Source organism: Anopheles bellator, chromosome 1 (assembly GCF_943735745.2).
Source record: "Anopheles bellator chromosome 1, idAnoBellAS_SP24_06.2, whole genome shotgun sequence".
Lineage (NCBI taxonomy): Eukaryota > Metazoa > Arthropoda > Insecta > Diptera > Culicidae > Anopheles > Anopheles bellator.
Genome location: NC_071285.1, coordinates 5,112,217 through 5,136,173, shown reverse-complemented (window position 1 = coordinate 5,136,173; position 23,957 = coordinate 5,112,217). Strand labels below are relative to the sequence as shown.

The following is a 23,957-nucleotide window of genomic DNA, read 5'->3' as shown; positions in this document are numbered from 1 at the left end:
AGTGGTGTTGGCCGATTTACTAAAATGTTTTTTTCTTGCCAACTACTGCAGAAGATGATGAGGCGTCCGACGTGGCTCCGTTCGGAAGTGGTCCATAGGCCATTACAGGAATCTTCGTGGCATTATTTATTGATTTACTTTCTTCTTGCGACACTTTAAGGAGTTTGAATAAACTACGTCATCGTCTGCCAGGCGGCGGAGGTCCTGGGCCCTGGGCTCATGTGGCAGACAGTGTAATACTGAAGTGCAGCCCGCGGCTACCAGCCACGGCGCTGTCCGGAAACGGTCCGCTGTCGGTCGGTCGGTTTCTCGTCCGTCTTCGCGGCGCCGGGGCCCACCTTGAGCCACTGTTCGCACTTCTGGCGCGACGCCTCCAGCCGCTGCCAGGGAATGTTCTCGCGGAGCAGCCACTCGAAGCGCGGGTCCTCGTACAGATCGTACGGCCCGTCGGTGACGGGGAACCCGTTCGGTTCGGAGACCGCGTCCAGCATGCACCACACCCCGGACAGCGAGTCACGTTCGGCCGGTTCCAGCTGGTCCTTCGGATCGATCGGCTGAACTTTGCGCACCCGGCGCCCGCGGCCACCGCGGCCGGCCTGCTCGTGCCGGGCCCGCTTCTCCTCCAGGTGGTACTTTAGGTTACACTGTTGAAGCATCTCCTCGACGAAGGCCTGAAACTCGGGCGTCTGGAGCCCGGCCGGCCAGTCGTCACCTGTGGCACCCGGCGACAATAAATCTTGCGCGTCGTCGCCACCGACGCCGAACTCATCCTCAGGCTCCGGTTCTTGGTGCTCGCGAAGCAGTTGCTCGTACACTTCCCGGAACTCGGCCGTAAACTGGTTCAACAGCATCATGTCGCCGTCGTCATCGTTGCCCGGTTGCTGGAAAGGGCGAAGGAACAATGAAAGGTGTCCCGGTGGAATGGGGCACTTCCTTACCTTGGCTCGCTGGTCCAGCAGGATGTAGGACTCGTCCAGGTCGGAGAACGGTTCCGAGATGGCACTGCGGCGTCCGGCCGAGTCACCCGAATCGCAGCGCACCGAGGCAGCGTCGAGTGCCGACGACAGTGGGCGCAGAATGTGAAGGATTCCGTCGGAGAACGCCTTCCGTACCTCCGGATCCTCGCTGGAGCGCTCCTCCATCGTTGCCGGTGCAGTGCCGCAGCGAAAGTGAACGCCCTGCCGCCCTGCCGACGAGTATTCGGGCCCGTGCTGGTCCCGGGAGTGGACAGGTTTTGTTGGATCGATAGGAGCGTGTTGCGCTGTGTGGGGGGACCGTATGTAAACGGGACCGCGGGATATCCGGCTTGTTTCAGTTGACCCATTTCTGGGGCACACCAGCATTCGGCAATAGTTTTATGAGGCATTTTCAAGCATTTCCCGTGGACTCCCTTCGGAGGCTTCGAGTCATCGATGATAAGGGCCTTATCAAGCGGTTGGGTCTGTACGTTGGGAACCGATCTTTATCGAGATTGACGTGCCAAGCGGGTGTTTCCAGAGTTGAAACGACCTTTCCCGAGGTTTTGATGACGTGCTCCGCCGTGTACTCCGTGTGTAAATCGTAATTTGATAAAACGAAAAGTGCAGTACCCGCGGGAAGCGTCCACGGAACACGATCGCTTGGGCTCGGGTATTCCGAAAAAGATATCGTCGATTGGTATCGGTATCAACACGACAGAATAGGCCTGATAGCCAACTCAAGGCGCAATGAACGATGATGATGTCCCCCCGCATTTTTTCGGGAACGCAGTGTCCACTCTGCGCTGTACAACACTCTCTGACTCTCTCGTGTTTGATTAGATACTGGAATACTAATCTTGGTAACAAGACCCTTTTTGCTGGGAGGCATGGAACTGCATCGTTGGAAATCTCAGCCTCAGCCAGATAACACGGAACTCCTGTGGATTTCCGAAAATCGCGCAACCAATCCTTTTATCTTTGGGATTTCCCTCACTCAACAACGTGGCCTCACCCGACGCCCCCGGACAGCTGGGGAAACCTGACCGGGCCACCGGTCCACCAACGGTCAGCGGCCAATCGTCATCCTCACAGTTATCAGCGCCGGGCAGTGTTTCGATAACTGCGGCCCATAAATCAAATCTTACATCAATTTAGCAAATCTTCGGTCACTTCGGTCACAGATTAGGCTGGCCGGTGGCCCCGGCTGGTGCGGTATATAAAACCAGTCGACCCACCCGCCGGCCACAACATACACAACCGCGCGCAGCAAAATGTTCCGTCTTAGCGTTCTGCTCATCCTCGGATTGGCCGTTTCGGTCTTCGGCAAAAGTACGTACCTCGCGGCGTGAACCCCGCACCGGCACTTACTCTTCTCTTCTCCTCGTTAGCTCTGAGCCCAGAGTACACCGAATGGGCCGGACGGATCGTCGGAGGGCAGAATGCCGGAACGAACCAGTTCCCTCACCAGGTGTCGCTGCGGTCGTCCGGAAATGCTCATTTCTGCGGCGGTTCCGTCATCAGCAGCCGCTACGTGTTGACGGCAGCTCACTGTACCATTGGACGTACGACCGGCAACACTGTCTCCGTCGTCGGTACGATTTTCCTGAACAGCGGCGGTATTGCCCATCAGACGCTGCGCATCGTGAACCACGGAAGCTACAACGCCAACACGCTGGCCAACGATGTGTCGCTGGTGCAGACGGCCTCGGTCATCGGTATGAGTGCCGCCGTTCAGTCGATCGCGCTCGGTGGTAACTTCATCAACACCGGTGGTGCTACCGCCTCGGGCTGGGGTCAACTTGGAGTAAGTGCCACTGCGGGACCCTCCGCGACCGTCAAGCATTCGCTAACCCCGCGTGTACGCTTTCGTTTTAGGCCAACATCGGTATCCCGAACCACCTCCAGTTCCTGAACACGAACATCATCACGCTGGCTGCCTGCCGTAACGCTCACACTGCGGCCAATGCTGCGCGCGTCTTCGACAACACCATCTGCTCGCATAGCCCGAGCGGCCAGGGAATGTGCATGGGAGACTCCGGTGGCCCGCTGGTCCATGGTGGCGCCGTCCACGGTATCGTCTCGTGGGGTATCCCGTGCGGACTCGGCTTCCCCGATGTGTTCGCCCGTGTGTCCTCGCACACCCAATGGATCTTGAACAACGCCGTCTAAAGAACCGGAGTATCCTGCCGGCCCAGGGTGTGTGGTTTGATCGCGTGCGTTTCCCGGACGCCCGAACTCGATCAACCCGTACCGAATGGAATGGAAAAATGTACGATTTCTAAATAAAATGCTGAAACCCAAAACCAACGGACGGTCCCGTCCTCGTTCCGTTATCGTTTTGCCTCCGAAAGCTTATCACTGAACTTACAAACCGATTGCGGAAGCGACTGGGCTAGGGCTGTGCAAAATTGTGACGTAGGGCGACAGGACAAAGACGGTGCAATGGCACTACTTTTTGTTAGTAACTGTTGACTGTTTACAAACAGCGCCCATTGACAGCTCGCTGTGTCAGGCGATGAAGCGGGGCGAATAGTTTCAGAGTTTTTAGAAAAATCCATCGTTTTCCGAACACTTATTATTTATTACAATTAATTGGCAACAGCAACAGTTTTATCCGAATTTTGTAACAAAAAAACAAACGAACAAAAATCGCACAGAAACGAATCAGTGTATGGTGGGTTGCATACTTTTGGGCGTGTCGCACCAGAACACAGCAAACGCCTGAAGGTATGCAATCTAAGGTGCCGGGATCCGTTTTTCATCCTTGAATTTTGAAACAGCCCACGTGAAGATTTATTAGCGGTAATCGCTCCTGTGTGGCCCTTTTCCAAGGCCAACGGTTCCAATCATTTGACGTAATAGAGATATGGAGAGTTCCGATTCCGTAAATACGATAACAAGATACTGTTGGGGACACCTGCATCGAATACGCTAACTTAATAGTACAACAATGATACACCACAACGCGCGTGAAGCACCTTCGTCCTACCGGTCCGAACTTTCTCGTAGGTCCCAGACCAAAATCTTGTGCTTGCGTAACACGCGCGCGCCTCTAAAAATATATCCCCACTCCGAGACATTCGGGCAATAAAAGATTTGCGGTGGCCATTGCTGCTGCATAATCGATAATCGGCGGTTTATGGCATCCTATTCGGCGGCTTTTGCAGTATCATTATTGCCCCCGGGAAGGAGAGTCTGGAGGCGATAAGCTACGGAAGCAGATTGCCTGGCTGCCTTGCACTGATTAGTGGCTCGGTTTAAACACCTGCAACCTGGACGGGGCAACATCGACTATCAACCAACTATGTCCTCACAACTAATCGACTCGACGGCCCAATGCTCTGAGCAGGGTGTCGAAGACGAAGATCGCATTAGCGAACGTAATGGCGGAGCGCACTCTTATCTGCTCGATCCTAATCCACGCTCCCACCGTGATAAGAAGCCCTTTCCGGCAAAGATTGGAACACGGTTGTGTTGTGTATAAATATCGGCCATCGACCGAGTTCCGTTGATTATTTCAGTTAGAATTTCCGCGCAACAATCAAGTGTGTTACAAAATGCTGCGTGCCGTTGGATTGCTCGCACTCGCCTTCCTGGCGGTCTCCGCCAGTGCGAAGGTCATGGATGAGCCGGCGTACCAGCAGTGGCGGGGCAGGATCGTCGGCGGCCAGTACGCCACGGATTCGGACTTCCCGTACCAGGCGTCATTTCGGACGCTGGGAGGAACGTACCTGTGTGGCGGAGCCGTCCTGAACCGACAGTGGATCATAACGGTGGCCTCGTGTCTGTTGGGGCGCACGACGGCAGATACGGTCGCCGTAGCGGGCGCCTACCGGCTCAGCCAGGGAGGCTACACTTTGCCACTGCAGCGCATCGTCATTCACCCGAACTTTGCCGAGGAAACGCTGGCCAACGATGTGGCAGTGGCACGCGTCTCCACCATGATGACCATGAGTGAAGCCGTGCAGGGTGTGCAGCTTGCCTCTTACTACTTGACCACCGGTTATGGTGCACTCGTTTCCGGCTGGGGCCGCACAGATGTAAGTCCAGCGAAACGCCAACGATCCCCCGACCGATCCACTGACGATCTCCCCGTACTTTCAGTTCTCCAACCCCGCGTTCCCGGACCAGCTTCAGTACCTCGCGGTGAACGTCATCTCGCAGCTGGAGTGCCGGGCGCGGTTCGCCTCGCCGTACGATCAGCGTATCTACGACAGCACTCTGTGCACCTCCAGCCCATCCGGCCAGGGCACGTGTCTGGGCGATGCGGGCAGCCCGCTCGTGTACGGCGCCGAACTGATCGGCCTCGTCTCCTGGGGCATCCCGTGCGCCGAAGGATACCCGGACGTGTTCGCTCGGGTCTCGTCGCACCGTGGCTGGATTCTGGCGCACACCCTAATCTAAGACTGAGACTGATCTAGGGCGCCGCGCATCGAGTGCCGGTGCGTGAAGCCAAATAAAACTGTGACATTTCGACAACAAACCAAGCGATTCGATCCATCAATCGGAGTGACAGACGAACACGGGCGGTGCGAATCTGCGAATCCTGTTATCGGCGTGATCGCGCCCCTTGTCAGGTGTCAATCGGGGTTGTCCACGCACCTTCGCGCGCTGGTTAGGTTCGGTCTATAAAACGACCGTCGGGATCAAAGCCGTGTCAGGGTGTCTTGTTGTGTCTGTCCTGTCTCTCCAGGAAATGAATCGTCTCCGTGGTCTTGTGGTGTTGTGCGTTGTTGCCGTGCTGGCCTCTTCCCACGGTCTGGAAGATCTGGGTTCCGCCGGGAACTGGATAGGGCGCATCGTCGGTGGACGGAACGCGGTGGGCGGTCAGTTCCCGTACCAGGTGTCGTTGCGGACGGCGCAGGATGGGTTTCACTTTTGCGGCGGGGCCATCATTGGCGGCCAGTGGCTGCTGACCGCGGCGCACTGCGTGAGCGATCGCACTCCGGACGGCACGGTGGCTGTGGTGGGGTCGCTCTGGAAGCAGCGCGGTGGCGTTAACTACGGAATCGGCCAGATCGTCGTGCACCCGAACTATAACGAGTGGACCCAGGAGAACGATATCGCGGTGCTGCGGCTCCGGAGGACCATCCACTTCAATACGGCCATCTATCCGGTGCGGATGGCACGTAACTACGCATCCGATGGGCTGGCGGTGCTCGCTTCCGGTTGGGGCCTCAGCTCCACGAGTCCCGCCGTTTCACCCGATGTGCTCCAGTATGTGGCGCTGAGGACGATTAGCAATCAGGACTGCCGGCAGCGTTTCACCAGCATCGAGAACCGGGTTGTTACGCCGTCCAGCTTGTGCACGTTCAGCCGCACTCAGCAGGGCACTTGCCTGGGAGACTCCGGTGGTCCGCTGGTGAACGATGGCCAGCTGATCGGGCTGGTTTCCTGGGGGATTCCGTGTGCCGCCGGGTATCCCGATGTCTACGTACGGGTGGCCTCCTATCGGGCTTGGATAAGCGCCATCACCGGCATTAACTAGACGGCTAGTGCGGGCTTTGGCTTCATGGCAATATAACACTGAATAAACGACGGGGAATGAGGGGGTTCGGTAGCTCACAATGGATAACTCCCGGCTGGTCTCACCTTCATTGATTCGAAACATTAGCTTCAACAAGTCAAAAATAACTATAGGGTGTTTGGATTTTAAACTACCGATCGATTGACATTTGTCAAACTTCATTCTGGAAGTTGTAAACATTTAGTTAACACTTCGACATTTACGAAACGGGAAGCTACGCGATTGCAGCAAGTTGCAAAGGAACTTTACCTAGTGCCTAAGCTTTTATTTTACTTAAGGCTACTTTGCACAGTGTAACTTACTCACCTAGTGAGTTGCACATTCTCACTTGTGAAAGTCTCACTCCGACGGCCTCATTCACTTATCGCTCTAAAGCCTTCTTCGATCGTACTGCCGAATAATCGTAATTGCTGACTAACGCCTGCTTCGTTTCGATTCAAACTGCAAGATAATCTTTAAGCGGAGACGTTTATTGTTCCATGTTTGTGAATCATAACATAACAAACAAAGTGAGAAGTGAACTGACAAGTGATAGGGTCTGAGATGGCGCGTCAGTAGTTTGTTTTCGCTCCGGAGGCCTCTTACTGTCTTCCGTTCCCGAACAAGAAGAAGCTTCTTCCGTAGCGTTCCGAAGCAAAAAAAAGCGTCAACGGGAATCGCGTGACAATCTTACGGTATCGCACGTTTCGTGTGATAAAGAATCAATCGTACGATACTTTGCAGGGGACCGAAGCGCGCTGTAGGAACAACAACCTTCTTTCGCTGAAGCTCCCGCGATGACTTGCGCAGCGAGACCGGATAATGACCGCGATATCGTGGATCGCGTATCGCCCGGGATCTATAAATGGTTACCGCTGAGCGACGACTCTTTTCAGTAGTTTTTGTGTGTCCTCCGCGAATCCACAGTATAGGATGTTCCGTGTGGCCTTGCTCCTTAGCGTCCTGGTGGCGGTGACGTTCGCCGGTCGTAAGTTGTCTGACGTCTTTAATACGTGCTGGTGTGATCTTCATTTCGCTCATCCCCCCCTTACAGCCACCCCGGACAGGCGTATCGTGGGCGGGATCCCGACCGTGGCCGGTGAAGCACCGTGGATGGTATCGCTCCGGAATTCGCTCAACATTCACCTGTGCGGAGGCACCCTGTTGAGTAACCGGCATGTCCTGTCGACGGGCAACTGCTTGATGGGACGAATCGCAACGGCTACGATGGCGGTAGCTGGGACACGCTTCCTGAACGCGGTGGCCGTACCGTACTGGGGTCTTCAGATCATCGTCCATCCGAACTACAACGTGAACACGCTCGAGAACGATATCGCCCTCTTCCAGGTGGCCATTCCGTTCATTCTGACGCAAGCGATCCAACCACTAGCACTGTCCCCGGACATTATCGGAACCGCCGTCCGTGCCCGTATCTTCGGTTGGGGTGCTTCTGTGGTGAGTTCTACCGGACCCGACCCCGACCCACCCTGGCGCTAAGTGTGATCCGCAATTCCCCGTTCTCCGCAGGCTGGAGGCAGTAACTCTAACGCACTGAACTTCCTGAACGTCAACACGCTGAGCAACGAGGACTGTGCCAGCTTCCTGGGAGCCGAGGGCTGGCGCATCGGATCCTCTTCACTGTGCACGCTGACCCGTGAAGGACAGGGCATTTGCGGTGTACGACTCCGGACCGGATGGTGAACTGGATACCCATTTTTAATTCTGCTTTGTCGTTTACAGGGTGACGAAGGAGGAGCGCTCGTGCTGGACAACTACGCCATTGGCGTCGCTTCGTGGGGAATTCCTTGCGCCACCGGTCGTCCGGATGTGTTTGTGCGTATCTCGTCCGTGCGCAGCTGGATTCTGAACTTCATCTAAGTCACTGGTTCCCGATAAGCTTAACGCGAGTTTACTTGTCGTCACCTACAGTGGCGTGTCAATAAAGCGATAAGCTGATAATGTTCCGCGTGGGACGACTGCATTGTGATAAGCCGATGTGGTAGACCAATTTTTGGGTGCTATTAGGGCTTCCGTATCTCGTGCCAACCGGGGCCATGGGCTTTAAAGAGTTAAAGTCAATCGTCAATTCCACCGCCGATGGGCAGAAAAACAAGAAGGCGTATCGAAATCGCTTTAATCAACATAAGGGACTGCCGAGGGACTGCTCCGGCTACAGTTCGCTGCACTCTGCAATTGAATTACCCCTGGTGCCTTACAGTTTTAACCAATTTCCCATTCAGTGCCGAGCCGAGCGTTGCACAAAAATATTCTCGACACTCGACACGGGAACATTACTTCGTCAGCGCGGCCGGTGAAGTGGTTCTGAAAAGTAGCGCAGCCTGAAGGGGGCTCCTTGCCGAGTCGTGAAGGTGCATAAAAATGTCTCCCATTTGCCCACGGTTCGCCGTCACAGGGATTGGCGTGGCGGGCTAACGGCTGCAAGAATTAGCTAATCCAATTTCGGTGTCATTTAGATGCCTTCCTCGTCCGTGCCGACCAGCAGTCCGTCCAGACGCCGGTTGAGTGCAGAGTCACCTCAAACCGGCAAAAAAGGGGTGCCCGGGAGGCAGACCAGAATCCAATTTCATCGGTAAGTAGCATCGGTGGAGTGGTCGCATTAGATAGTTCAACCGGCTGGCTGGCTGGCTGGCTGGCTTGATGATGATATTGGCAACAGTGAAATTGGGCTGACGACGACTACTGGTCCGGGATTGGCATTTGCGATTGCTTTCCTTCCGTTACGATCCCGTGGCGAGGTGGTTGCCGCGAGGCGTGATACAAATTACAAAACAAAACGATCCCCAAACGAGAGCGGCGGGTATACAATTCAATCGAATCGTACCATCGAGGGAATCGCGTTCCGTTCGCGTTCGTCGTCGTCGTCGGTTAACCGCTTCAGCCGGGGGCTCGGCGCCATCCGGAGCGGAGCGGTTAATGATGAAAGTTTCACCGGAACCGGATACCGTGCGGCGGTAACGAGCTGCGGTTGGTGAGCTTCTTGCAATCAGGCTTATGCCGTGAGTTTAATGCACCTTTCGCACACGCCCTGTCCCAACCGACCGAAGAAATCAATCAAGGGCGATTCCTTGAACGAACACGTGAACGCATAAAACTGAAGGACCCAGGCGCGAGTGAGAAATACTTTTTTAATAAAGAATTTTATGCTTCCTTACGCGCGGTCCGCGCAAAAAAGTGCCCACTTCGCTGTTGCGGTTTTCCTGGCCGGCCAGGCTGGCGAGCTGACGGAGAAGGAATGCGATTGGAGGGCGGTCGGGCGTTGCATCGGTGCGTACGTCACGCTTTTTGAAGTGGCGAAGGCTAATCGGGGGCCCAACAAGTCGCCCGTCCGCCGGGACTGGGTTAAGGGGTCGGGCAAAAGTTTGCTTCTTGACGGCTAGACCCGCAGCCTGGACCCGCGGTTTGCGATTTTTTTGCTCGACTCCTTTCTAGGGTTAATACTTCACAGTTGCTTAATCAGTTTTTGCGCTACGTGGCGTTGAGGAAGTTTTGCAATATGGCGCGCGCGGCGCACGGCGAGCGTTCGTTCGAACGAACTCTATTTGCGTGGTCGGTTTGTTTTAGCCTTCGCGTTTTAGGTCAAAAGTGTAGCCGCTTTCGCTTCGTTTAGCACGCGTGGAGCTCTGCTGCCCCCCAAGTGCGGCCCCCGAGGGAGCCAAAACTTTACATTGCAAAGCGCGAAAGAAAAGGGGATCAAACGGACCTGCGGTGGACCACCACAACACAGGGTAACAAGGTCAAGTCAAACCGACACAAAGAATCATTCATTTTTGAGCTGGTTACTACCCGTTTCAATCACGTTCTAGGCAATCTCCATGGAGACGCCTGGTGCTTTCAGTTTCCTTTTTTCGCCGCTTCGTCGGTGACCATTACTACCTTTGTTCGTCTTACAAAGATAGGCCAGCGGAACATTTTCTAGAGCCGTGAGTAAAGAAACAAAAAATGCTTCACCAAAAAAGAGTTGTGAAGATTGCCCACCGAAAAGATTAACCTCAAAAAGATTTCTGCTTGAACGTTCTCCTCACCGACACTAGCGCCGGTGCGACCGCATGCGGCCGTGGAGTCAACCATCGCACCGTGACCGTGCGCCTCCTTTGCACTCTCTTTCAAACCAGTTTTTGGCTCTCTTTCGTCTCTCCGCATGTCGTGAGAGAAAGCTTCCGCAGCGAGATGACAGCGGCGAGAGTGAGCTCGCGGCGCGAGAGCGAGCTGTCAGGGATGAGCCCACTAAAGTGAACGCCAGTACAACTTTAGCCTCGGTCGCGGCGAGTGGCGAGATTGCGTCGGTCGTCCCGTCGGTGTTGGGTGCTTAGAAAACGTGCTTTCATCGCGCTGGTGTGTTGGTCCTCGGAAGTGGCGTCGTTCAGGTTTGTTGCGGTCGGCCTGTGGTTCGCGATGTGAGCAACGCAGCCTACTTCCGTACCTTTTGGTTGTTGTTCTGTGAGTCTGTGTTGTGGCCTTCTCAGTGGGTTAAGCCATGCTGGGTTTGAGATATTACGCCGGCAATGGTCGGTGGCGCAGATGGAGATGAAAAATTCATTTCTGTCGGCACCTACGGAGCAAAGAGACGAACCAGCGGCCGCGATGCTGGTGTGCGTGCACCGAGCATGGGATGAATTGTTTAGGTAAATAATTTACGCGCTCGAGTGCTCGAGACTCCCCAGGAGAAAGGAGAAATGTACTTCCAAATTGTGAACTGCTGCTGTGTTGGCTTGTGCGGTGGTCGATGAAAAATAGGCCCACCACGGGAGACGGTTGATGAAGCTCATTAGAGTGCGCGGCACGACGAGTTCACCAATACGCGGCTTAAGGCCGGCAGCTCGAAAAAGGTGCAATTGCACTGTGTTTGTGGCCTGTTAATGGCACGCCAATCGTGCGCTCCCCAATACAGAGTGAACGTGAAGCAAAACATACGACAAAAATTGCCATCAAAGCAACCTACGGCGAAGAATTTAAATAAAATAAAGATATGTAAACAACGTTCCCGTCAGGCGGCCTTTTTGGGGCCGCAAAAAAAAACGTGGCATTAAAATCGTGCCGACCGTGACAAACAACGGCGACGAGCGCGTGTCAGAGGCAGGCCGCTGCCGTGAAAGATAAGAATTCCAACGCCCGTGAACACATAAAACATGAAGCGCTCGCGCACAATCTGGGTCCTGGCCGGGTGCCCTGCCTACGGCAACGCAAGCAGCAGCAGCAGGAGCAGCAGCAGCATGGCCATAAACGGGGGCTCCCGTTTGTTGTCCCGGCGCCCAGGGTATGGTCGGTGCTTCGTCGGTTTATCAGGTGGCCGTGTTCCGGTGGCCAAAAATTAGGTGGTAAGGGCTGCCGCTGACGGGGTGCCGTGGCCAGGGCCGTAGCAAGTGCATATGGTCGTGCGAATGTTTGACTAAAATGATCAAATATTCAAGCTAATGATGATGATGATGATGCTGCTGATGGTACGTGGCTGTGTTTAAGATCCTGGTGCCGGTGGGTCCTTCGGGTGGGTAAAATATGTGGTATATGTTGAAGCTAATTTATTTTTCATGTGTTTGTGTGCGTCCGTCCGTGTCTGTGTGGGTTTATAGTGAATTGTGATGGTTTTGTGACAGAATAATAACCGAGCTAGTTCCGCGATGGTTAACACTTCGACACAGTGCGACGATTAACTCTAAACATCGGTGAAGAAAACAAAAAAAACGGAACCGTTGCTGGACACGTCGCTGTGGGTAAGTGATGCTGGAGCTTTGTAATTAACGTAACCTTTTCACTTTGCATCTCGCGGGAACGGAAAACAACTTTTCAATCACTGGGCCGGATTAACGGAAGCACCTTGGCCACAAAAACTGCAAGCCACGAGCCACGCAAAAAATCTCAACCGAATCCTAAGCACTCGGATCGAGCTAATCGAGCTGAAAGTGAACACTTAAAAAAGGGTCCAGTACCGGGACCAAACTTCCGGTTTGGGGGGCCACCCGGATTCAATTCTCTTGACACTCGGAAAGGCGGACAAAAAGAACAACCTTTTCGCCGCTCGTAAAGAACGTCGGAAATTGTTCGACAAAAATCGGTGCCGGTCGAAAGGGGCAGCGTGGAACGGACTAACGAATATAATTCCATTAGGCCCCGGGGCCAGCCGGGCATGGCACAACACGCACGGTGGTGCGCGAACCACGCGTACGCATCCTTTTTCACCGTTAAAAGCGCCATCGGAACGTGACGCCCGGATTGGTTTACCTTTTTCTACGCTGTGCGATTTGCTATCGGGTCTAGTGTTTTTTTTACACGGTCCACGGCAACCTTTTCGATATTATAATGTTTTTCTTCTTTATTCACGGTACATTTCTGCTTGATTGGTCCCAAGCGTTCCCAGGCCCAGGGTTCCGTGAAATGTGGTTCAAGAGGCGCTGGGAATTCAATTTTCATTCGCAACGCAACGCTCTCTCTAGCATAAATCCCTGTTTCGGTATGCTTGACCGGAATACTTGTGGGCCCCAGAACCAATTGATTCCCGTTCCGTGCCCATAAGCCCGGTCACCGAAGGCACGGTTGTGAATATTACCGGTCCGGAAACGCAAGACGCCGCTAAGACTGTCCCGCAGAGGAATCAATTTCGTTAATTACCTGAACGGCGAGGAACAGCCCGAGGATTCATCATTCAAAGTTTCAAAGCACCACAACGCAAACGACTACCGGTGGACACGTGGGGTCCAAGTGGGTGCCATCTTGGCGCGACGTTAAAAAAAAAGCAAACCACAACCTTCCGGAAATCGCACACGACGCACACCCCCCTCCCCGAGTGTCCCGCGATTTGAGTAAGAACAGGTTCCAAGTGCTTTCAGCGAAAGCGGCCCCGCGTTGGAATGTAATTTATTTAAATTTAATTCAGCCTATCATTTTCAGTTTACTTTGCGTTGCTACACGACACTCTGCAGCGCGGGTGTCGTGGTGGGGTGGCCAGGTGAAAATGAGTGCCAAATTGCCGTTTCATGTTGTCACTCTAGATAGCAGAAGCCACGGTGGTACAAGTGCCACTACGAATTTGGCTGAACGCGAACCAGGTGTACCGTAGTAGAGCGCTCTCGGGAGGACTTTGCCATCGCCTCGGTAACGACCCATCCCATCTTCGCAAAGGACCCTGCGGTCACGCTTAAAAGTAAGATAAGTAAGGGCGCGCACGCGGGCGCCGATGCTGGAAGGACCTCACCGTTTGGGCGTTATCGCGGGTCTGTCACGGGACATACTTTGGCGATCCACACAGGAACTACAGATTGCCTCCGGGACATTAAGGGCGAACGTGGAATGTGCGTTCGGAAACCCGGGGTTCCCCATACATAAATAATGTTGATCTGTTGATCTATTGTTCTTTGGCGATGTTTCAAGACAGTGGACAGGGAGCCAGGGGTTGGCTGAGAATAGCCCCCATCCGCAAGCCGGACGTGAGATAATTCAATTCAATTCGAAATGTCCTGACGGCCCCACGGCCAGTCAAAGTTAGCCAAATTCTTTATGGTTCCGATCAAAGAATGTGTGTCCGGCCGGACGTGTGTTGCGCCAGGACCTTGCTAGTTGTCATCGCCAGCTGCTGCCGACGGAAATTCCCAAACCCCGAAGAACAAACGCAGAGCTGAGCTGAGGAGACGAGGAGAACGAGGAAATGAAAATTCCACTGCGACACCATAAATTATTCCGACCGCTCTCGCTCCGCCTCGATGGACCTTGGGCTACTCGGGGAACCAGGGTGGGCGGTCGGGCAGAGATATTTAAGAGATTAGAGGATGTTCGGTGACCGCCGACAGCCGTCAGCCGTTCGTTTGGCCGCAGGACATGCGGAAACTTTTACACAATTCGATCCGATGCGGGGCCGGACCCTTTCCGGCACCGTGACTCCGGCGGTCGTTTGAAGTGAGTCGCAGAGAGCGTTATGGTGAGGTTGTGTTTCCTGTCCACACACCAACAACAACAACCGGATCCGTGTTTGTGGCAAGCGTGTCACGATTGTAACACGATCCCACCCCGGCCCCCGGCCGGCCGGCGACTTATCTGCCGGTGAAGATGGCAGGACCTCCTGGTACGAAGCTCTTATCGAAAAGTTTTCCTCGGTCCGGGTTCTGCCCGTGGCACGCACGCACACGCAACAGAACCAAGGTTAATTAAAGCGCCGTTTCCTGTTTGTGGGAATTGCAACCGATCCTTCTGGACTCGGAGCTAGCTTTCATTTATCTAATTAGCAAACTTTCTGGCGGACTCTCGGCTCACCGATACTTTCGCGAAGGACACCCGGAACCGTTGGTCCACAGTTCGGTGGCGATCACGAAGACATGAATCGGCGCTTAAAGGGGTGGATTATTTTTTGCAATCCCCGGTTCCGGCAATCCGGCGTAGGAGATAAATCTGTTGTTGCCGCCGCCGATTAAACGGACCGGCTTTCAGCGTAATTCGCTCAATCCGGATCGTCATTAAGCGTCGCTTATGTAACGCGACAAGCAATAACCGGAATTCAATTAATAAATTAACGACATATACATGAATTATGGGTTCCCCGGGTTTCCACGGGCTCTTTAAATATTGATTTAAAGCAAACAGTGATCCTGGGGGTGATACCCGGATTCTATGTGTCCGCAAACGCGAGCGCTGTCTCCCTTTTTTATCTGAACGGTGCTTCCGTTAAGCCTTGGAAAGTGGTTAGCCTGGCCGGGGTGCCTGTAATTAATCATTCGAGCGCGCCCAGCCCGGCACTGAATATATTAAAAAACCAATTTATCATCCTTCCTAAATCGGCCTCTCTCTCTTTCCCTGGACGAGTGCTTTCGTGTGAAACATTAATGAAATCATCGCAAACGGGCATCGGAACACATGGGCGTTGTTTCGTCGGCTCTGAGGATGGCCCGAAAGACAAAGTAATAATAATGAAACACGGTTCGGGCCGCACAGCATGTGTTAACCACCGGAGCACCGGAGATTGTTTCTCGGCGACGACGACGGACGGCTCAATTAAAGCATCTGCGGTCCTTTCTACGTGCGCCTTGCGCCATTTTCTATTCTCTTGGTTCTTTTCAAACGGCGAGCCACACATTCATCAACGGGTATCAAGGAGACGTTCACTTGTCGCTAATGATGGGTTTGATTCGGTTCGGTGGGACTCATTCAGTCCGATTCTAACGAGAAAACTTTCTTCTCCGACTCCGATGGTGCTGGTGCATGGTGTAAAGAAGTCGTTTAAAGCCAATTTGTATGCCACATTCTGGGGCTGCGAATGAAATGTTCCGCTTAAAGTGATTCATCTGGCTGGGTTAGCGCTATGTTGGCACTCCTTGCCATGTGTTCCGTTGCGGTGAGCGGTTAGAGTAACAATGCCTTCAACAGTGGCCACCAGTTTCGGGTAGAGTGATGGATTTACAGAATGCCCGTGTTGTGGTGCGCACTCGCACTGCGGGTCTGACACACTCCAAGATTTACGGCTACCTCGACGCGGGCGGCCTCAAGGACTCACTGTCTGCAGTCAAGATACGGTGCCGGAAGGCTCTCTCTCCGTAGCTGGCACACCCGGCGGCTCCTCGTTGAGCCGTGATCCTTGACGACTCTTGAGAAAAACTGTGCCTGCAGGATGGGGCGGATCTCACGTGTGCTGCGGACTCTGTTTATATTAAACCGCTGTCGAGAATGGCGCAGAATGATTTCTTTTACGTGAGAAGCACACGAAGGTAACTTCAAAAATGGAGCTTTAGCCTGTGTGTGCAGAGTAGGATTGCGGAGAATGATGCACCAGACCAGGTGAGCAGTCGCCAAAGGATTAACTGACTGCACACATCACGGAGGGATTAACGATACCTCGATCCGTATCGGAGCCGAGTAGAGCGAGCGGGCCCGTTCCAATCCTCTTAAAATTTAATCCCCGCCGATGCATTCTTAATGAGCAAAAGATTTTTGTTAAACAAACAGCATCCGCATTCGGTTGATTATGATAACACCTTTAATGTGCCGGGTGAAGAAAAGTCTCGGCTCTCGGCTGATTAGTGATAGTGTTGATGTTTACCCACCGCACCGCTCGGCTGGAGTAATTAACTCGTTGTTTTAGACCGACCCCCGATCCCGGTGCCGTTTTTCCAGATCGTTAGACCGGTCTCGAGTTGTGTTGCGGTTTGGCTCCGTGCCGCACCATAAATACCACGGCCCATTGAGCGCGATTAGCCGCCTGTCCGGTCCGGGGACCGGTTGTCTGACGGGAATAATTCATAATTATTCGGGCGATCTTGAAACCGCACCGTACCGTAAGGTGGCCACCGTGCTCCGGCAAGGTGCCGAGTATCTCAAATCGGCATCTATCATGGGCTTAATTAGTGCTTGTAATTATCCTTCCAGCCAGCCAGCGGAAAGTCACGCGAACATCCGGCCACGGCCACGGGCCATCTCTGTCGCTTGCCACTTTTGCAAGAACTCCGCTCATAATCACCTCACTTAGCCTCCACCGTCTGAGGCCCGCACCGTGGATCATTAGCCGGCACGGCTGGCCCAGTCCTGGGCCAATTTTACGCCTAGTTTCACGGTCTCGTGATTGAAATTAGCTGGAAGAGGCCCACGCGGCAACTGTAATTGTCCGGTGTCGGTGTTGACTTAATTACAAAAATCCAACGGACATTTTAAATCTCAAAGTTCTCAAAGCCGCCCCGAAAGAGCGCTAATCCTCCCGGGCGGAGGGACTTCGATGCAACGAATCCGTCGCGGCGCTTTGTCGCCTGTTGGCTTTTTTTTTTCTCTTTGAACCAACTTAGAGCCAAAGACGATTGGCCGGCCGACCGGCTTCTTCGGGAGATCCTCGAACCTCGAGCTAGACCGGATTTTTTCCGTTAATTTTTAATTTCAATTATCTAGATTAGCACTTTTGGCCACGCGCCAGATACCGGCATGATGGTTCCCGTTATTTCCGAGAGCGAGTGCGGAACTTTGTTTTTCGGAAAGGAGTGCGGAATTTAATTAACTTTTTCTTCGGCACGCCCGATCCACATGAGGGAACGTGAGACACCGTTTTGCGTCAGTGCTGCGGGACTGCACATCGTTAGGATCGTTTATTTGCCCGTGGTTTTTTTGCGAGGGGACGGCGAGTGGCACGATGTGTGAGTTGTTGCATTTCATTTTCCAGCTTCTCACTTCCATAAAAGTCAACGAGCAAAGCCGTGGCGAAGAGAGATTATTCGAAGGATCCCGGGCCCGGTGATTCTGTGAACTGAATCCAAATAACTGGCTGCCATGCGAACACGGAACTTTGCAGCCTTTCGGCCTTGCAGGCCCCATGGTCGGGGAATTCATGGGAACTCAATGGGCTGCAGAAAAACTTAAACTTTTGCACTCATCCCAGAGAGTGTTCGCAGTCTGTATTTGTGAACCAATTTATTCGAACTTTTCTGGAAGCGCTCGAGCCTTGGGGAAAATGTTTTCCAGGAGCTACCGGATTTTTAAATCGGAATTTCTCGGAAAATCGGTTCGCCCGTAAAAATTATACCGACAGAGGCTTGCTGAAATAAAGATCTCTAGAACAGATTTTCCAACGTGTTGGTTTTGCGTAAAATTGGAGCACAACAACTGTAGTACTTTTTTGCATCAAACTGGCTCTCCGGATATGTGGAAGGCACCTCATTTCAATAGAAAAAAGTGCTAAACATTATTAGCCTCGCTTTTTTTAAACTCCATTCTACAGTTCCACCGCTTTGATGTGCGATCCAAAATGTTGTTCCGGGTCCGTTAAGTGATGATGTTTACTGACAAATTAAACACATCACTCCACGATGAATATCCCGTTCCGGGACGCTCCCGGGATGGGAGACGCTGTTTGCTGTTTTCCAAATTTTTATATTTGGTTTTTAAACCCCTTGCTCGACTCCTGGTTCGGCTCGTGCCAAAGTGGTCCTCGTGATTCGAACGAGCGAGAACTCAACAGCTCGAGGCGAACAGTGGAATAAAGTGGACTGGATTCTACCTCTTCCGTTGGTGTTCCCCAAACCGACACACACGTGGCCGTGTTTTGCTCGATGCTAAAGTATTATGTGGCGCACCACAAGCATGCTTTCCGGGGTTTTGGGCACTGCGTCACCGAAAGGTCCCCGGATCCGCGGTGTGGTTCGGCAAACAAACAGTTAGTGGTGCGCTTTGCCAGTGTATGTTCATCCGAACACGAACGAACGAAAGGGCCGGCACCGATAACCGGTCGGAGGGCCCGAGGTTGCATAAGGGTTTTTCGCTCTTGACACGGAAAATATTTAACCGCGCCCAACCGGTGCTGTGCTTGTTCGTTTTATTTATTATTTTCACTCGTCGGTCGGTCGGTCGGTCGGTCGGACATCCGCACTCAGAATGTTCCCCCAGGGGGGGAGTCCTACCTGGGGTATCTTTGATTTGTGGCCCGTGCACCGAAAGTGCTATCAGTCCGCGGGGCCACTCAGCAGCAGCGCGCGGATCCGGACCTGATGGATTGGTCGGCGTTTCGTCGCCACCGTTTGTTTCATTGCGGCCGAGTGACCGTTTCCACGTACCAGATAGGGTCCAACGCCTCCCCCGGGGGGAGCCGGAGCCGGTTTTAATCGAGAGCTTTTAAAATTTGGTAAATATTTAAAGCAGCAAACACTCCTTTTGCGCGCTCGCCCGGTCGGTCGGTTTTCGGTGAAGGGTTTTCTCACCGGGTTCCCGCACCGTCAGGCGGCATAGTGGGGCAATTTGTCGCGACAAGGTGCCGCCGGGATCGTGCGAACTGGCTGCGCATTGACAGCTCCATTTTTGGATGGGCTTGTTTGCGATGCTCGGAGCGGGTTTTGAAGCAGAATGGAGTTGTCATGGGTACACGAACTCCGTGTCGAGAGCATCACCGGCAGCCCACACTCGTTCCGACACTCGTTCTGACACTCGTTCCGAAGCATGCGGGGCCACCCACTTAATTGGGTAAAATGTTGAGTAGAGCGTTTCATCAACGTTTAAGTGTTATTTTGCACAATTACGATCACCCCAACTCTGGCGCAAATGGAGACGCCTGGTTGGCGTCATCGGCCCCGGAATGGAGACGCCTGGTGTTTCCTCAATCCGAGCGTCGTTATTTTTTACGATCACCAGAATTTTCCAAATTTCCCGGCCCGGGCCCCATGCGCCTATTGAAATACGTTTGCCCGTTTGGGAAAGGACCAATTGCTACCGAGGGGTCCGGGCCCCGATGAAGACGTCCTCGGCACCATTTGCTGGTGCTGCTGAGTAAGGAGTGGCGCAAACAAAGTATTCCAATAATCTGTCCCCCTAATTGGAGCCGACGGACGACGATGGAATTCAATTTCGTCCTCGTGTCCCCCGTGCTCCCCCCCGCTCATCATCATCGTCATCTTATAAACCATCTTCTGCTCGACCCCTGAGGATTTTTTGCCGGCCCCGACCGGCAGGAGGAAACCCATTAAAATCATATTCAAAGTACGCGGCGGACCAACACGTTTCTGCTGTCAGTGCTTGTTTGCGCACCGGATACACCGGAGGGAGCGGGACGGGAAAGTTTTCCCACGTTTCCGAAGCGAACGTCAATAAAATTTGAAGGCAAATATTATGGCCCGGTCCGACCGGCCGGGGAGTGTGATCCTCCGATTGAACGAAGATGATACGGGACAGCGGAGGGCTCGCTTCGTTTTCACCATTACTTCCCACAAAGTTTCGTACCCCGTTTTTTCTCGCTTTCCCGGTTGGTGAGGGACCTTACGTTTACCTTTCGAAAGAGGGTGAAAATCTAATTTGGTCGGTCCCGACAGGCCTCGGCCGCATTTCGGCCCCTCGAAAGGGAACGCCAAAGTGGAATCGGCGGCCTCAATCGGTGGCGAAACCAGTAAGTGGCAAATAATGGCCTGAATCTGGTCGCTCTCTCTCTCTCTGAAGTGAGGCCGCAGGTGGCGGAGAGCAGGCGAAGAACAATAAAACAATGAATGTAAATAGGTGTCGAAATGAATTTTGAACCAGTTTTCGCCGGCCTGGCCTTTATGTGGGCCAAAAGGCACGGGCAGCAGCCATAAATTAACCAGCGGCTAGGTCAACCATTAAACAATCAATTCCCGAACCCTATCCGAAGCGGGCGGATCCTTGCGAAGCTTTTATAATAATTTTATAACGGCAATAAAGGATGAAATAAAGTTCGGTTAGTGCCACTGTCGTGTTCTCGGGGCGACAGCTCGCGATGGTAGCAGTAACAGTCTTCCGGAACCCGCGGAGCTATTGATTTAAATTTGCCAAGCAGCCGTGGGCGATAGATTTTTACGCTACTGGCCCGCGTCCGGCATGAAATGTTAATGACAATCGCCGTCTTTTTCCCTTCGCTGGCAGTTTGTGCTGTTTCGGTCTTTAACGGCAACAAACGGACGATGAAGTTTGATGGGCGTCAATATTGGCGTTCATAATCAGTCAACCGATGTGGAGTGAAAAAAAACCCCGGGAAACAGAGAATGAATTCCATTGTGGTAGTCTTTGGCAGCGAAGCTGCACGGGGCGTTTCGCATCAATTAATGGATGGTGTCACTCACTGAGCGCGATAAGAAGTTGAGCAGCGAAGCGATTCATTACCCGACGGACGGAGCCTATGATATCGTTGGACAGGCTTTCGAAAGGGGGGGTGCATTGACGGAACAGAAACAACCGTAATGTTTCATTCAAGCGGTACTTTTAATCGGTAAAAACACAACACACTGGGGAGCTTTGTAGAGGTCAGAGCTTTCAAAAGTTTCGGTTGTTGAGTTAGCGTTGGCACGAAGCACCGCACAATGGCAAACATACATATTTACTAGTTCCGTACTTCGGATCGCAATGAAGCTGTTGAGCTGTTCAATGCACAAACACTCCCGCTTCCTACTTACGCAAACATTGGCGCCCCCCGTTTGGTGGCCTCAACATCAAATATGCCAACTTGCAGTGGCAGTGAATCCGCAGCGTTTGCACAGCGTATCTGGTTGGCAGGTTTCGATCGGTTCGTTAATTGGCTCGCCTGATGGGTTCGCTGTGTGCGCAATCAGCCCCCTGGTGGACGGGTCCGGAATTTTTGAAAACTTGGCGCCCCACTAATTGGCGGCCATTGAGTTATGGATACAGATAGTATGATATGTAGCGCCTGTAATGAAGGGGATTATTTCAAAGGATACTAGCATTCGTAACATTCTCAGCCCTAATGCTCCCTTTTTTCATTGTTTGCTGTTACAGATTTTCATTATTAGCAACATTCAACGGAGACGAACGAAACCCAACGGAACTCGGTAAGCAGAAAGCTCCCACTTCAGAGTAGTTTACATAATCATTATGTATAGATATTTAAATTTCAAACAAGCACTGAACCTTGGGTCAACGGCCCAGTGCGGCGTATTAATGACGAGTAATGTGTACAAATTAGTGGCCACATCCACTAACTTTCCAAAGGCCCCCCCACATGGAGCACCCAACGGACGAGTATTTAAGAACCTTAAGCGGACCGTAAAGTCCTTTTTTCTCTCTCTTTCGAGGGGCCCGTTGTTGTAGTTCAACGGGTTTATCTTAACAACGGGAGCCCCACGTAGCCGTTGGGGGTATTAACTGGTCCCATTCGAAGGTGCCTACCCCTGAAGGGCTTAGCGATATATCCTGACCCGATCCGAGGTTGTAAACAAGAGAGCGCGTTAAAGCTAAGCTAATTAATTACCATAAACGCCTAATCAGCACTCGAGCAAAGGCATTCGGACCCGCTTTCGGGGTGGCCGCGGTCCATCGATCCGTCCGGCAGCATGGCTAATGTTGTAACTTAGCAACCAGAGCCGTCCCGTGCCGTGTCTCGGAAAAGGCTAAAGGAACAAGTTTGACGGACGGGTGTCCAAGGCACAACGCATGTGGCCGCACAAACAAGCCGTTTGATTGCACACCGTCTCGGTGCCGAGCCGAGGTTAGTTAACTGTGACCACCTGCCCGGTGTGTTTTGCATAGGACGTACGGAAACGAATGGACGGAAACGGTTTAAAATGGTGCTTAAGCACACGACGACGACGACGACGACCGAACGGCGGAAGTGTTCCGGGTCGGGGGTGTTTTATGGTTTTCCTGTTCCCAACTTTGAGCTGCGATGGCTGACAAGTACCACCGGCGAGCGCCAACGTCCACTGGCCTGCCACTGGCAGGCCAGTCGGTCGGGTGGGGGGTTGTAACGCCCTGTCATGTTTTTCTATGAAAATCAGTGTGCAGTGTGCTTATGAAGCGCAAACCTCGGGTTCCGCCCGGGGTTTTTCCCAGCAGAGAGGCCAGGACAGCTCGGTCCAGGAAAACTTTGTCAACGTTCGGTGTGCAGCGTGCTGGTGGTCAGCTCGCGTTCCCGGGCTCATGACGTCCATTTCCGGAACCTCGACCCCGACGGCCGATGCAACTTTCTCCGCTGGTTCCGCCGGAACCAGGAAGCGTACGCCTGTGGGCGGTCGGGCACTAATGTATGTCAGAGAGTGGGGCGTGCATTTGGGCAGTAAATCTGAATTTTGGACCCAATGAATGGCGCCAGCCCCGGGTCGGGCGAAGAAACCCAAAATCCGTGCACGTGCAAATGTTTATCCATTCCGTTGACGGTCAGTGAGCTGCGTGCGTGTCACCGGCGACATTGGCCCGGGTCGGCCAACTTTCCGGTGACAAGAAATCTTTGAGCCGACCGGACCGGAGCCGAGCTTTAAACTCGGTGACTCGGTGACTTACATGATGTTTTTCTTGGCGAACAGAAAGGGGTGAAAACTTTGAGTGGGAACAAAAAATCTCCCCTTCGAATGGCCAAAGTTTGGCGTCGTTTAGGTATCGTCCGAAGGGTGCGGGCGGGGTCAAAAGACAAGCGTAAGAGACATTTTTAATACTCGACCGTAAAACTTTGGCATCCGGAGCCTAGAATGAAGGAGGACGATATGTTTCCAGACCTCCACGTGGCAAGATGGAGGTACTGGTAAATGGGAAGCTAACTAATTTGGCTGTTAATCGACCAGTTTGGACGAGTAGTTGCTGTGTAACAATTGTTTGAGTGAGTAGAAAATGGACAAAATCGAGTATCGATACGTTAAATAATTGTTTTTGTTGTTGATCTAGTTGTTGACAAAAGAGATCTGAATTTAGTGTTTAGCCACACAGAGGCAACTCATAATAAACGATTCCTTTAAGGTCCCACCATTATGTTCAGACAGTATTGTCGTTTGCATCCCATTTATCCTCCGCAGTACCCATCCGTTTAAGAAATTGGTTGATTTCGTTCCGTTTGCCAAAAACTTCGCTGATGGCAATTCGAGCCATCATATTTTTCGGTGTCAATTTATGTGACACCCAAACATCGAACTTCTTCGTGAATCCAGCTTCGGGCAAATGGCTTAAAACTGTTTGATCTTTAGGTCCTGGTCCTGGATGCTCTGATTGCTAAACTGCTGATCAACTTTAATTATGCAACTTAAATATAAGAAATAAGTGACACGGGTCGACGAAACCAAAATTACACCTAGCTAGCT

At 52.8% G+C, this 23,957-nt stretch overlaps 3 protein-coding genes across 3 annotated transcripts; 2 read left to right on the top strand and 1 right to left on the bottom strand.

The window, feature by feature from the left end:
* Positions 1 to 257: 257 nt before the first annotated feature.
* LOC131206417 (uncharacterized) lies at positions 258 to 1,142 on the bottom strand. Its single transcript, XM_058199002.1, has 2 exons — positions 939 to 1,142; positions 258 to 881 (listed from the first exon to the last, which is right to left on the bottom strand). The coding sequence occupies exons 1-2, from the start codon at positions 1,140 to 1,142 to the stop codon at positions 258 to 260; spliced, it is 828 nt and encodes a 275-aa protein (XP_058054985.1).
* A 1,088-nt stretch (positions 1,143 to 2,230) lies between these two features.
* On the top strand, positions 2,231 to 6,447 carry LOC131206162 (transmembrane protease serine 9-like). The gene is made up of 6 exons (XM_058198636.1): positions 2,231 to 2,288; positions 2,348 to 2,763; positions 2,835 to 3,122; positions 4,481 to 4,999; positions 5,064 to 5,318; positions 5,653 to 6,447. Exons 1-6 carry the CDS (start codon positions 2,231 to 2,233, stop codon positions 6,445 to 6,447), a joined length of 2,331 nt encoding a protein of 776 aa, XP_058054619.1.
* A 951-nt stretch (positions 6,448 to 7,398) lies between these two features.
* Positions 7,399 to 8,343, top strand: LOC131205305 (chymotrypsin-1-like). Its single transcript, XM_058197351.1, has 4 exons — positions 7,399 to 7,450; positions 7,520 to 7,920; positions 7,993 to 8,142; positions 8,206 to 8,343. The coding sequence occupies exons 1-4, from the start codon at positions 7,399 to 7,401 to the stop codon at positions 8,341 to 8,343; spliced, it is 741 nt and encodes a 246-aa protein (XP_058053334.1).
* The last annotated feature ends 15,614 nt before the right edge of the window (positions 8,344 to 23,957 follow it).

Excerpts from the sequence above, each read along its gene's own strand:
- LOC131206417 (XM_058199002.1), bottom strand. The coding sequence starts at position 1,142 with ATGGAGGAGCGCTCCAGCGAGGATCCGGAGGTACGGAAGGCGTTCTCC. Across the intron at positions 882-938 it reads TGCTGGACCAGCGAGCCAAG|CAACCGGGCAACGATGACGA; the intron begins GTAAGGAAGTGC and ends CGCCCTTTCCAG.
- LOC131206162 (XM_058198636.1), top strand. The coding sequence starts at position 2,231 with ATGTTCCGTCTTAGCGTTCTGCTCATCCTCGGATTGGCCGTTTCGGTC. Across the intron at positions 2,289-2,347 it reads CGTTTCGGTCTTCGGCAAAA|CTCTGAGCCCAGAGTACACC; the intron begins GTACGTACCTCG and ends TCTCCTCGTTAG. Across the intron at positions 5,319-5,652 it reads ACCCGGACGTGTTCGCTCGG|GAAATGAATCGTCTCCGTGG; the intron begins GTCTCGTCGCAC and ends CTGTCTCTCCAG.
- LOC131205305 (XM_058197351.1), top strand. The coding sequence starts at position 7,399 with ATGTTCCGTGTGGCCTTGCTCCTTAGCGTCCTGGTGGCGGTGACGTTC. Across the intron at positions 7,921-7,992 it reads TCGGTTGGGGTGCTTCTGTG|GCTGGAGGCAGTAACTCTAA; the intron begins GTGAGTTCTACC and ends CGTTCTCCGCAG. Across the intron at positions 8,143-8,205 it reads AAGGACAGGGCATTTGCGGT|GGTGACGAAGGAGGAGCGCT; the intron begins GTACGACTCCGG and ends TGTCGTTTACAG.